This window comes from Chiroxiphia lanceolata, chromosome 8, assembly GCF_009829145.1.
Source record: "Chiroxiphia lanceolata isolate bChiLan1 chromosome 8, bChiLan1.pri, whole genome shotgun sequence".
Classification (NCBI taxonomy): domain Eukaryota; kingdom Metazoa; phylum Chordata; class Aves; order Passeriformes; family Pipridae; genus Chiroxiphia; species Chiroxiphia lanceolata.
The window spans coordinates 8,624,099-8,637,277 of record NC_045644.1 but is presented as its reverse complement, the minus strand read 5'-3'; the positions used below and the strand labels follow the sequence as shown (position 1 = coordinate 8,637,277).

The 13,179-nt window shown below is 41.8% G+C and overlaps 2 protein-coding genes across 4 annotated transcripts in view; one reads left to right on the top strand and one right to left on the bottom strand.

Moving 5' to 3' along the window:
- The window catches only part of ADRB1 (adrenoceptor beta 1), a 34,465-nt gene extending 27,131 nt beyond the window's left edge, over positions 1-7,334 (top strand). The window contains exon 3 of the mRNA XM_032694316.1: positions 7,291-7,334. Coding sequence (XP_032550207.1) covers positions 7,291-7,295 — 5 coding nt within the window. The 3' untranslated portion in view covers positions 7,296-7,334. The remainder of the gene's footprint in view (positions 1-7,290) is intronic.
- CCDC186 (coiled-coil domain containing 186) overlaps positions 3,322-13,179 on the bottom strand; it is a 36,099-nt gene continuing 26,241 nt past the window's right edge. For all 3 annotated transcript variants that reach the window (XM_032694307.1, XM_032694308.1, XM_032694309.1), the window contains exons 11-16: positions 12,343-12,598; positions 11,539-11,728; positions 10,412-10,492; positions 9,165-9,375; positions 7,884-8,103; positions 3,322-7,190 (exon numbers count right to left, since the gene is read on the bottom strand). In XM_032694307.1, the coding sequence (XP_032550198.1) occupies positions 7,107-7,190; positions 7,884-8,103; positions 9,165-9,375; positions 10,412-10,492; positions 11,539-11,728; positions 12,343-12,598 (1,042 nt within the window). In that variant the 3' untranslated portion in view covers positions 3,322-7,106. The remainder of the gene's footprint in view (positions 7,191-7,883; positions 8,104-9,164; positions 9,376-10,411; positions 10,493-11,538; positions 11,729-12,342; positions 12,599-13,179) is intronic.

The following is a 13,179-nucleotide window of genomic DNA, read 5'->3' as shown; positions in this document are numbered from 1 at the left end:
AGTCGTGGTTTAGAGGTGTGCCTACATTTTTGAAGTGCCAGAGTGGTAGCCATTCCCTACCAGCATTTGGTACTGGGGTTGGATGGCCCAAGAAAGACCACGAAGGCTTCAAAGCACAGTGTCAAGAGCCATGGGTACCTGGATTGATGGCTGCTTGCTTTACCAGATTTATGGTTTATGAAGCAGAGGCTTTCTTCTGCCAATCCTTGCTGATGGAAAACACTTGCTTGGCTCCAGCTGAATCTTTCTAGACCCCAGAAATGTCTGATTAAAGCCAAGCAAAACAAGGGGCTGTGGATTCCGAAGGACGTTTTACCTGGAGCTGTGGAGGGGTTTCACTGCCAGCTGTCCGTCTCTCTCAAGGGGCTCTGTCTCCACAGCATGGAGGATGTGGGAGCTGTGCAACCACCTCTGACACGCTGCAGGTCACAGGGCAGCACTGCCAGGGAAAACAAATACTCCTTGCTTTGCCTCGAAAGGCTGAGCTGTTACCTGCAGTGCATTGGGAGCTGCATGAACAGCTTGGGAGCAGGTGGACAGCAGTGGACAATAACCCCACCTGTGGGACAGTCCTGTTCCCTGTTCCAGCCATCCCCGCTGGTTTCAGTGAGCCCTAGGACCAGATCAGACACATGGCAAGGGGAAGGGACCGGGGAAAGGGTATCTCCAAACCGGTTGCCATCAGCCTGTGTCACTCCTGATGTTAAGTCCATGAGAAGCTGACAGCACCTTGTTCTGATTTCTCATTTCATTTCTTGGCTGAAGATCCCTTCTCCAGAAGGGTGAAGACCTTAAATATTTTCCAGAGTCCACCTAATCAATATTGCTCTGATAATCTAATTACTAAGGTGAAGCCAGAGCAGTTGATTAGTACAAGCCATTTACAACATGATCAGGTCAGAACTCTGAGCCAAAGTTTGGTGGTTTTCAACCTCTTGTACTTGCCAAAGTTTCCAGAGAATTTACAGACTCACAAAACAGGTTTAAGCTGACCAGTGCTAGGCTTGTTTTTTCAGCCATTAACTTGGCCATATGCTCCTTTTACCCACAGTGTTGATATAAGTGATTCTCACCTTCTTCCTCTCCCCTGTGCCAGGCACTGACTGGAGTTAAAATAATTTCAGATCTATCATTTTTAGAGTATTTTTAACCAGCCCCTTTCACAGTGCAGCCTGCAGAGCGCAGCTTGAAAACACTGCCCTGCAGTTGCACCCTGCTTCAATCTATCTCCAAAGGCAGCACCTGTTCCCAAAGACCTGCAGCTTGGATGGCCCAGGGCAGCTTTTAAGGACTCACCAACCACCCCAAAGGGAGCAGCAGTGCTTGCTAGGCTGTGCTCACCTACCTTGTGTCAAACACCAGCACTTTGGTTAGAGCTCACAGACTTCTCTCCATGCTTCCTCTGCTGCTTTTCCTTATTCCACACACATGGGATTATTTTAAAATAGAACCTTCTTAAGAAGCTCTTAGACATTCATAGGATTCAGCCTGTTACTGAGCAAGGTGCTCCACTTGAGGCATTTGAGCAGCCCTGCCGAGATCAGTGGGCAGCTGCATACGGTCAAGAGCACAATGAGACCCGAGGGCCAGAGGATTTCCTGGCTATAGGGCATCTACTGGAGCAGAACAGCAACAAACACATCAAAGAGCATATTTAGACACGTTAGATGAGAACAACTTGTTCAGTAGCACTCTTCTACTGCAACAGTTACATTTATGCATGCAAAAATCTTGCAAAATCTGGCACAGACCCACTGTGGTTTAATGCAAAATAGCCTAAAAACAACCGCAACAACAAAACCCTGAGCAGAGCTCGCTATTAAAGAAAACCCTAAAAATAAAGTAGAGAGGGAGGAAAAAATAGCAGCACTGATTTCCTCGTTCACAGCCAGCCAGAGAAGCAAACTTCTAACGCTGGTTACATATTTAACACCCAAGAGCTCCAGTATCAGACTGGCTTCCTTCAGGCCCAAGCACGTAACACTAGGGTGCCACAAGAACCCTCTGCACACAGAGCTGTGCTATGTCAGCCTGAGATATAGACCTAAAAACAGGAGGGGAAGTGGTTCACCAAATGGCTACTTGCAAATACCACCAAAGCCAAAAACTAGTATTTGAGGAAGCTTAGCTTCAGGCTCTTGTTTCCAAAACACAGCATTAAGTATTAGGAAAGCACAAACGAGCCTTGATTTTTGGTCACATCTGTCACCAAGAGCTGTACCTCCTATCAGTGGAAAAGGCTGGAAGAAAAAAAGGTAAACTGCAAAACAATTTCGGCAAAGGGTCAGACAGGTAACAGTAACCAGAAAACTTACCAGGAGCCCCAGTCCTTTGAAGCTCGTGGTAGTTTACCATTAAATTTCAGCAGAAAATAGGATACCACCTTGTCTAATTTAAGGTACTCAGGGAGATACTTGAACAAACTCCATAATTATCCCATTCACAGTATTCCTTTTTCCTTTTCTAATGTCTCCCTACAATGAAGTTGCAAGGGCAGGACAACCCATACCAAATCCAATTCCCAGGATTTTAATATAAGCACAGCCACAATGAACAGCCAGGAACCAGACAGCATCCCTTACTATTTTTATAAAACAATACCATCGTAGCTAAAAAACAAACCACATTAGATCTCTACAAGGGAATAAATAAATCAGAGCAGCAAATAGCATCCCAACTGTGGAGCTGCAGCCAAGGAACCAGCCCTTGACACTGTGACTGCGGGACTGTCAAATTCATATTGCACAACGGAAAAGTGGAGTCGAGCATCGGGGCTGCTTACTGGGACTGCAGCACTGAACTGCAGCACACTTATCACCTGTCCACCGCAGTTTCCAAGGGATAAAGTACAGCAGGGAGAGGAGTGCTGGCCTGTTTTCGCTGGCTTTGCTGTTAAACCCACTGGCAGTACCGGAGAAGAGGCACTGCCACCTCCTGTTTACACGGTGCAATAGGAAAGCGGAGGCTGGCAGCGAGCACAGCCCTGCCAGGCTGAGCGGGGCAGCAACGCCTCCAGCACTGATCGTATTGCTTATATCCACTGAAATCCACCTTGTTCCACGAGGGGGGGAACAAGAAGGGGCTTTGATGGTGCCCTCCACGCCAGCAAGAACAGTCAGCTGTTAATCCAGCTCCTTGCAGCCCAGAGTACTTGTTTACAAGCATCACAAGGACACCTCTGCACTGTGGGACTGGGAGGCTCCCACTCCCTAAAGGTGAGCACCCGCTGCCACCCCTGCAGGCCCTCACTGAGAGCTGTCAGCACAACCCCGAGTTGGGCAGCAGTAAATAAACAGCAGGACAAACCACAGACCCAAAACAGACTTTCATACATTTGTATGTTTATTATTTCAAAGTACAGTATATACATAAGGTATAGCAATATCTTCAAAAACTTTATACAGAAACAGGTATCTACAAAATTAAACCAATAGACATTCTGTGTATATTTGGATGACTTACACACATATATTGGAAGATTCAACATAGTTTCAGTTAGGACAGGAAAATGGGAAGGAAACGCCCATCCATCTTGGAAAAGCTCTAAATACCACCCAGCTCTCCCTGCACTGCAGCCATCTGCCCATGGACAGGTGGGACACAGTACACTTGATTCCTTGTGCCACCTACTGCTGGTATGCAGTCACAGTGCTTCCTGCTGACAGCAGGAAGGGTGAAGACCCTTTTCTGACAGGACTTGTTCTCTGAGCTCCTCCTAGATTCAGACACCTGATGCACTGGAAGCCAGAGATACAGTTTCTTTTTTTTTTTTTTTTAGTTATGAACCAAGCCATTGTAATGAAAAATATTCCATGAGAGATACTGCAGGTGTTGCCAGCAACAAGTGAAGATAATGAGAAAATATCCAAGGAAGAAATCAATCTCCATTTTTCTGGACACTATAATTAAAAATATTGCACAAGTCTACATGGCAGAAAGCCAGTGATTTCTATAGCATAAAATGGTATTTCTCAGGTCAGAGGGTCTGGCTTCATTCAGAAAATGAAAGCTCTGAATTTTACAGAGGGTAGAAAAGCATAGGCAGCTTTCTTGTAGGGTCTCTAACAACATCTGTATGTGTGATGTTCGAATTAAAAGAGCACCCTGAGTATTTAAGAAACAGATGTTTAAGCCTGTAAGACACAACTAGCTTCAAGCTTGGAATTTTCAACAGCAGCCTGTGGCAATTACACATCTAATGGACACTGAATTTCAGTGACAGGTAGGTACCTAAATGCTCTAGGCTGCCTTCATAATTAGTTTATCTCTAAAATTCAGTTTATCGGAGGACAGTTTTCAGTTTCAGGTTCATAATGTAAAGTTTCCAAAACAAAGATAAGTGGAATGTGATTGCAAGCAAGTCTTGCAGCCACTCTGCACCAGCTGGTGTTCACCTGTGTGAACCACCCCACAGGAACACATTTTTCCACAGAAAGTGTTCTCTTTACGTGCACCAACAGTATTATCCTCCTGACAAGTAATCCCATGGAAACCACGGTTTTTGCCTGCCAGCAACATTTTATGGCTAATACATCACTGCCTCTCAGAAATGAGGAACATCATCAAGTAAAGTTGCTGGCTGACACCATTGGGTATTCATCACATTCTGGGCTAACTAGAGAGTCATTTGCCACTGTGCAAGCTAGAATGACATTTCCATCTCTAACAGATGTGTTTCAAGTAACACCTGTGGATGACAACTTTGGTCCATGAAAGTACCGTGCACAATAAACAATGTGATATTTTGTCTGCTTTGTGTGTCTCCATGACCAAGAAAAAAAAAAAGTCTGAAAAGTTACTAGTGCTACAAAGAGTAAGCAGCATTGCCAGCAGGGCAGGAGGACAGCTAACTGGGTTTCTCAAATAACTTAAAAGGAGAAACAACCATGCCAAAAAGAAATAAGAATTTCCACATCATTGCACTGATTCCATCTGCACCACACCTCTCCTTCATTCACACTGTACACCTGGAGAACGTACATTAAATGATTACAATATTAACATGGTATCTAAAATACTGGAGTCATTCAGCTGAACGCCTGAAAATATCTGAAGATCTGGTACATTAAAGCATGAAAACACAAACATACAAGAGCTAAGCTATGTTTTAGCATGCAAATTGTTCTAAAATACTTTCTCTCAGCAGAAGATCTAGCTCAGTCACAAACAACTGTCTGTTCACTTCCTGGAAGCTGGGGACAAATCTGCTCCAGCAGAGCCAGGTATTTTCCTTTTTACATCACTTAAACAACAGTAAAGCAGAGGTAGTCCCATGACTGGACTGGTCCAAGTTCCCTAACACTTCAGATAACCATTGCTCTCAGGAATTAGAAAAATAGATGTATAAAAACCCATCCAGATTAAAGGCTTGCAATTTCTACATAATGCCCGGTCAGGTTTCAAACAATTTGTTCCCACTCTCCCTTTCTAAAGAGATGCTTGATCCTTTGACACTGAAAGGACTGGTCATCCCAGGCTCTTGAAGCCCTCTGGACCACAAACCAGGTCTTGATCCCACAAGGACTTTCAGAGACGCCTATTTTTAAAGTAATAAGGAAATCTCATTGTCTTGAACCAAACTATTCAAACCAAATCAGGCCCTTTTGCTCTGTGTGTTTCATTACAAAGCTCAAGCAACTCAGTGGCTCCTAAAAATGGAGTACACACTCCTACGTCATTCATATGTGTAGGATGCAAAAAGGTGCCTGCAGTAAGACAGATTCTTACAACCCCCCCTTCTGATTAAAATAGCTAAAGCACTGCTATTGTAAATGTACAGGGACTCTGTTTTCATGTCAATAGGAAGTTCAAGTATTTAATAAAAACCTGATGTATATATTTACACTGTAATCTGATCTATTTATTTTGGTCAAAAGGCAATAGATACAGAAACTATGCATTTACTGCTGCAATAGAGATATTTCAGATCCTGTATATTATTTATCCTGGAATTAAAATGTGAACATGATGTTGTGACTAACCCAAATTTTGTCATCTTGATACTCTTCCTCCATAACCCTCTCAGACGCTGAAGGACTAAATAACAGCCCTCAGTCTGTGCCATTTTGACCAACTAATTCTTTACAACAGTAAAATCAAGGAGTTGCACAGATTTCTGTGCCACTTTCACAGTCCAACAATAGATTAAAATCCCATTTAAATATATGTCTTAAGTTTTTACCACTACGCTCATCGACTGGTCTAGCCACAGGTAATAAGAAAAGTTAGTTAGCTTCCATTTGTCTTTGAAACAGATGCAATCATCATGTCTACGTGTACTTACAGAACAATGGGCAACTAACACTCCTACTTCTTAAATGCTGTTAGTTACGCAGAAGCTCAGAAATCTTTATTAACCAATTACTTGATATCAGACTTCTTTAGATCCATATGCCTAAAGATCAAGGGTTTAAAAGATTTGTTGAACTGACATTGGTTTCAATTACACGTACTCAAGACCTAAATCAGAAAGCTTCTTAATCCCTTAGTTTTACTGTTGTTTCACTTCATTTGAATAAAGAAACTGAGCAGTTGAATGTTAATCTAAAGCAGAAAATATGCAATATCATGGCCACCACTTAAATCCCAAAATTTTGTGACAGAGCACTTTTCCATGCATATGTCAAAAATGCTTAATCAACGTAAGGATCAGAAATAATATGCAAGAAAGGAAATAATGTCTGAAAGCCCTTAAAGCTCAGTAACACTGGATATGTTCAAAAGCAACTAAGACATAATTGGCTTTATTTTTTTCAAGCTCCATCATTAAGAGACTGATTAATTACACAGTGAAGAAATTAAAATCTCACAGCAACTCACTCAAAATGTAGTATGCACTGCAAAGCATCTGTATGTCCTTTCAAATAAAAGTCCTAGATAAATGTAGTGTGTAGTGAAATTCAGCAGCTCCTCAGGCTGGAACTGGGTTGACAGAACCACAGTGATGCCAAACCCTGTCGATCTCTCACACAACTAAGCCTCTGTGGTCAAAGGCTTTTTTTGCAAAATACCAGATGCTTGTGCTGGCAGGCAAAGTGTAAAAAACAGTGGTCTGTAGCACCTGCCTTTTCTGCATCTTCATGTTGGTTAGTCCACAGAAGTTTTAGTTATGTCTGCTTTATTCTCTGTTCCAGTTCATGCTTGTGTTTAATAAGCCGTTCTATTTCTGTTCCTAGAGTTTGAAGGTTTTCCTTTGAGGGGAAAAAAAATGATAAGGCAAGTTATACAGGGAAAAGGAGTCAATCAGCACAAAATACACTAATAAGTCAAAATTACTGTTTATGTCAGCAGGTTGATACTTTCAAGTACTCAGAACAAATGCAAATGATTAGACAAGAGTTGGAGAAAACCAAGCTCACTTCAATAAAGGACACAAACCTCTCAGCAAGTCTTTTTCTGCAGTTACTAATATTCTACTGGATGTCCAGAAAGTACAGTATTCAAGGGGAATTATAATTACAGGAAGAGATCTCCAACTTCTGCAGAACACTGCAGTCCAGCTGGCACCTGCACACTGTTTTCCAGCCTGACTCATTCCCTTGCAGCAGAGCTGCTGCCCCAATAGCTCAGGAGGGTACCCAGGTGCTGGTACAGGGCCAGGCAGGCAGAGCCTGTGCCCCTGGCTCCATGTGACTGGGCCAGAGCACAGAGAGACCCTGCCCTGCTGAAGGCCTAAGCAGGCCAGACTTTATTTCAAGCAGCAACCCATCAATGCACTGCACTCCAAGGGTCCCAGACCAGAGGTTCAGCATGGATCATGCCACATAACTCTCTGGTTAACCAATTCACAATGAGCTGACTTCTGAAAAGCTTTTTAACTCCATGCATCTCTGAAGGCAGCATTTCAGAAGCACAAGAATGAAAGAACTGGCATAGGTACTTACTTTCAATGTAATGTTTTTCAGTAATGTATCCTCTAACACAGCCTGTAGCTTCCTGTTTATCTCTAAGGAGAGTTCCAATGTGAGACCACTATCTGCAGGATGAGATGTGTACAGAGATGCCATAATCCCACCCCGTCTACTCAGGTGTACTTTGTTGAAGTCAGAGGCCTCTGATGACAGTGTTCCAGCTTCTTCCCGCAAAATGTAACTCTGAATAATTCTGGGGAATAAAAAAAAATAAAAACAACATCACAGTGTTACGTTGTTGTGAAAGGCAGTGAAGTCAGACACTGAAGTAACTTCAGATTCCTGACATGAGTAATTTTATTTACAAGCAGTACTATATTACTAAAAAGACAGTAAAAATTTACTCCTGCAATTTCAAAGTCAGAGGAAAACCTGGGATACCAAAAGTGATAGAGGAGATGCTGGTAAGATGAGGCACTACAATGCACAAGGTTTTTCTTATTTAGAAGTATTCTGAAAAGCTACTGGGACAAAAAAGGTACTTAAAAAAGATGTCTCTACTTTTCTTCGCTGAAAGACTCCAGACAGAGAATCTTAAGCTTTCTATATATGAGACAAAAATTACAAAGTCTCTTCTCAGGACTCTTCCCAAGCTGTGATCATGTTCTGTGAAATGGGACCAGATGGGCATAAATGTATGGACTCATTAAGCAAGGGCTATTCTTAACAGGCAAGTGCACTTTCCAGAGGAAGGCATATGCCATCATTCCTTCCCCTCCTAACTAATGTTCCAGACATTATCCTGTAAGATGATTTCCATTTAAGTGGAATCTTGTCTCACATGTTAACTACTGACCACCTTTGGCTCAGATACATTACTTCTCTGATACATATGCCAGACTACCAACTGCAGTTATGCAGATTCTCCTTCCAAAACACTTACAATCAGCACTCTTTTAAGCACAGGAAGAGAATGGATTCTTCTGTTAGCCAGTGGCAGCAGTCCACCTCAAATCAGCCACCTAGTGACCATTTTGCTAACAAAAACCCACCTGCGGCAGTCTATTCCTCCTGAAAAAATTTAGTAATAGTAATAATTGTCAAAAACTTGGCAATTACTATAACTGCCAGGGAAAGATAAGGAAAAAAAACTCAAGACTAATCCTACTTTTAAAATCTACTGGCACTGCAATATTTTTATTATTTTTAAACATTTTCCTTTAGACAATTACTTGTCTTACATAAAATCCAGACTGTTTATCTAGTACATCAGCTCAACACTGACAAACTGTATAAACAGAACACAGAACATACTTTGTTTTTTTCCTGATTTCCTCCACCAGTTGTTTAATGTGATCCTCCATAAACTCCATCTTCTCATTTTTTCGAGCATGTGCCTTCTGTAGCCTCAGTATTCTTTCGACCAGGACAGACTTGTCCACCTCTGGGAAGCTATCCACAGCCACTGAAGATCCAGTATTCTCAGGTGACCGATCCTCATTGCTGCTGCGCGCGTTAAGGGACCCTGAAACACATGTGTATTTGTACAAACTCCTTTTGCATTTATTCCAGAAGTGCCCCACCAGTGCAGTGCGTGCATTCATTGTTTCAGGAGCTCAGGATGTTTTCTTCAGGATGTCAGTTTCCCTTGTACGTTAGTGGGGTTTTCTATAAACAATCCTTACACCAGCACAGGCTGAGTCAGCAGTGCAGTCCCCTCTTATGGGCGTACTTCCTTTAGCCAAAGGGTGCTTCCTTCAATAAAGCTTCTTCCTGCTTAAATACCTTCATATTCATTAACCTGGTACAAGACTGAGCTGATTTTAAATATATCCATTTTGGAGTCCACTAAAATTACACCACTATGAAAACTGGACAGACTGACAAAGCCCTACGTATAAACACTCCACAGCACTGATCACTTAAAGCTTGAAATACTTTCTCTACTTTCTGTTCTTCTTTCTAAGCATTTGTCTCTCTCATACAGTGATGTTACAGGACACTTTGACAGAACAAACCCCACTTAAACCCCAAAGATACAAAGGAAGGAAACAGATGTCATTTTCAGTGCTGAAGATCACTGCTTTAGTTCTAACCAGATAGAAAGTAATGAATTTTACACAAACCCACTGATGCCTTTAATGATGTTAATTGATTTATCATTTACACAGTTGCAACTGTCAATATGGCAATTAAACAATGCTGGAAGCCACTGCTCTTTCTTTTTTTTTTTGCCTCTGGCAGCATGTAAAAGGGTCCTGTATAAACTGGAGTCCTCTGAGCTTCCTCCAAACATAAAAGCAACAAAATAAAACAGATAGGTATTTAAAAAGAACCGAGATACATAAACATTACACTTTAATATCTTAATAAGCACCTACAACTGCAGTCAGCCGAAGTCCATTTTGGTGCTTAAAGGCTATTTTGTCAGCTTTACTGGGAGGCTGCCCACACACTGCATATGCACAAACCACAGAAAGAGCGAGGCTCACAGCAGCACATCATGGCAGCTGCGTTAAGATCAAAAGGTTTTTTGGCAGCCCTGCTTTGTGCTGTATTACCTGATGAACTGGAACGGCTCCCCATGCTGCTGACTTCTTTGTCATAATTACCATTTTCAATCTGATCCAATTTCCTCCGTGCTAAAAGTGTAACAAAGTGATGGTTACCAATAGCAATACCAATTACAGTGTTACCCAACATACAAAAACTCTAATCCTCTACCTGCACTAATTTAACATGGCTTGAAAACCAAAAGATAATGGTAGTAACTAAAGATAAAACCCAAAACCAAACAGCTCCCCATCTCTCTCCATCCCTGACCATGAAGCACCTGAATGTATCATCCGCCACAATCCCTAAACACCGCAGCCAGTTGAAATACAGAGGATTAACTGGGAACAGTAAGACTAAATTTGATTTTACTTTTGATTAGGACTGCCATGTAAATAACTCCTGAATAGAAGAAAGGCAGCTCTGTTGTTCCAGCATCTGATAACTGTATCACTACAGCCAGCCCAGTGCAGTACTTGTGCCAGAAGCACTACTCATTCAGTAGGGATCAAGAAGGAAAGCACACAGTTGTTCTTTCATGTACAAAAAGGGGTATGGAACTTGTCTTTCACAATGCCAACAGGACATCTTCTTTAAAACACACTTTATTACCTTCAGATCTATTTGCATTCAGAACATATGTATTATTGGGTATTTGATGGCTTCTATTTATAGAAAAAGTTAGTCACCAGTCCCTCCACATCCAGTTTTTAAAAACTGAAGTGTTCTAATGTACTAAAAAAATAACTGTCACCAGCAATTCCTGATACAGTCAGCAACTAGGAAACTTCTAGCAACTTTTGAATATACTCCTACACAGACCAGGATCCATATATACCCACAGTGACATTTCAGCAGTCACATACATCATAACAAAGACCAAGCTCTTTTGAAACAAATCTTTCATTTTAGGTCTAAGCCCACTTCAAGAGTTACATTTAAGACCAAAAATTGACACAAAGGTCCATAACTGCAGCTTCCACAAGATCTAACTTGTTCACTCACTCTCATTAGGGACAGGGAGAGCTTGAAGGGTGACACTCAAGCAGTGCACACACACACAGACAGCTCTCTACCAGACACTGTGAAGGGATTTACAGAGGGGGGCTGACTCATAACTGAAAATAATTTCTACCTAGCTGAAGTTGTTTTGTGAGGTCTTTCAGGTTTGCTGCGTGCTTGCGCTTCTGGGTAGCCAGGTCATCCTTGAGCTCATCCACCTGGGTCTTCAGTGCTGCTCGTTCCTCCTGCTCTGATGCCACCTGGGTCTGCAGCGTCTCAACCTCCAGCTTCCGTTGATCCTCCTCCTTCTGTAACTTGGTGGCCTGAAAGTGTGATTTTATTTTCAGTAATCTACAAAAACATTCTAGCCTAACCATACTGTATGCTCAACAGCTCTAACTGCACTTTTCACCTCAGAATCTTTCACATTTTACATTTATTATTTAGGCTGAACAATAGCCCTGCAGATGAATAGTAAGATTCCTGAACTATCTCTAAAACATCTGGATGATAAAGTACAAAGCCTTGCAGAGCTGTACAGTACAGTCACATTACCTTCCACGACACACTAAGTTTACTAAAAATTAAATTTATCTCATACTACAAACAGGGCCTGAGAAAGTTTACAGTAATAAATTTCACTGAATATTACAACCTTTCATTTGTTTCAATGACAGCTGCACAGAGAACCACTCTATACTCCCAGAAAGAGCAACACCATAACACCTCCTCATTCCAGTGCATTGCACCTCAGAATTTCTTTTCCTTTAGGAACATGAGGGGTTCATATCCCACTGCCACTATTCTACCAAATTGGCAAACATCATGAGAAACTGCAGTCAGGTAAGCAAAGACACAAGGTGGTATTCATGCGGAACACCTTTATCTGTATCAGACATCTTACTAGTGCAAAAATCAAGCTGCACACTGTACTCACCAGATCATCTTTAGTCTGTTGGACACATTCCAGCTGATTCTGCAGCTCTCTTTCGCTGTAAGAAAGCTTATCCAACTGGCTCTGCAAGGAATTGTTTTCAGACTGAAGCTGTGCATTCTTACTGGTTAATTTTTCAGTGAATATCAATAGCTCAGATTCTCTTTTCCGACTACCTTCAATGTCCTTCTGGAGATCAGCAACCAGAGAATTGAAACCATCTATTTCTTCCTTTAAAGCATTGATTTCTTGTTCATCTCTGTCAAAACAATTATATCTTATTAGGGATAACCTGAGCTTAAAGACATGACATCTTATTGAAATAAAGGCATTCAGGTCAAGTTCAAAGAAGGCAGGGGAACAATTAGTGACCCTGGGGCATCTGTTAGTCACTGGATGATTTTAAATGTCAAAGTTTTCACTTCATGACATGCTGCAGTGCACCCCACAGAAGGACATGCAGGCATTAGCTCCCTTCAAGGAAGAACATCTCTCTATATTCAACTTCCTGAGCTTCAGAACAGGGTACAAACAAAACCCCCAAAACCAGATCCAGCAGGCAAGAGGAAGGTCTGCAAAGGTGGCCATTCTGTAAGAGGACTTGTCTTCAAGAGATGGGGATATACTCCAGTTCTGGCTTCTCTAGGCAGTAGTGCAACGATTTCTGAAACATCCTTATCCAAGCAATGCAGCTCTGAATCAAAGGACCTATCTTACTCCACTATCCCTTCCCCAAAAATTAAGTCCCTCCCTTTACAAAACAAGTTTTTGTTTCTACTGAAACACTCCCATTAGGACACTTTTGATCTATCACATGCAATCCATTTGACTGAAAAATGC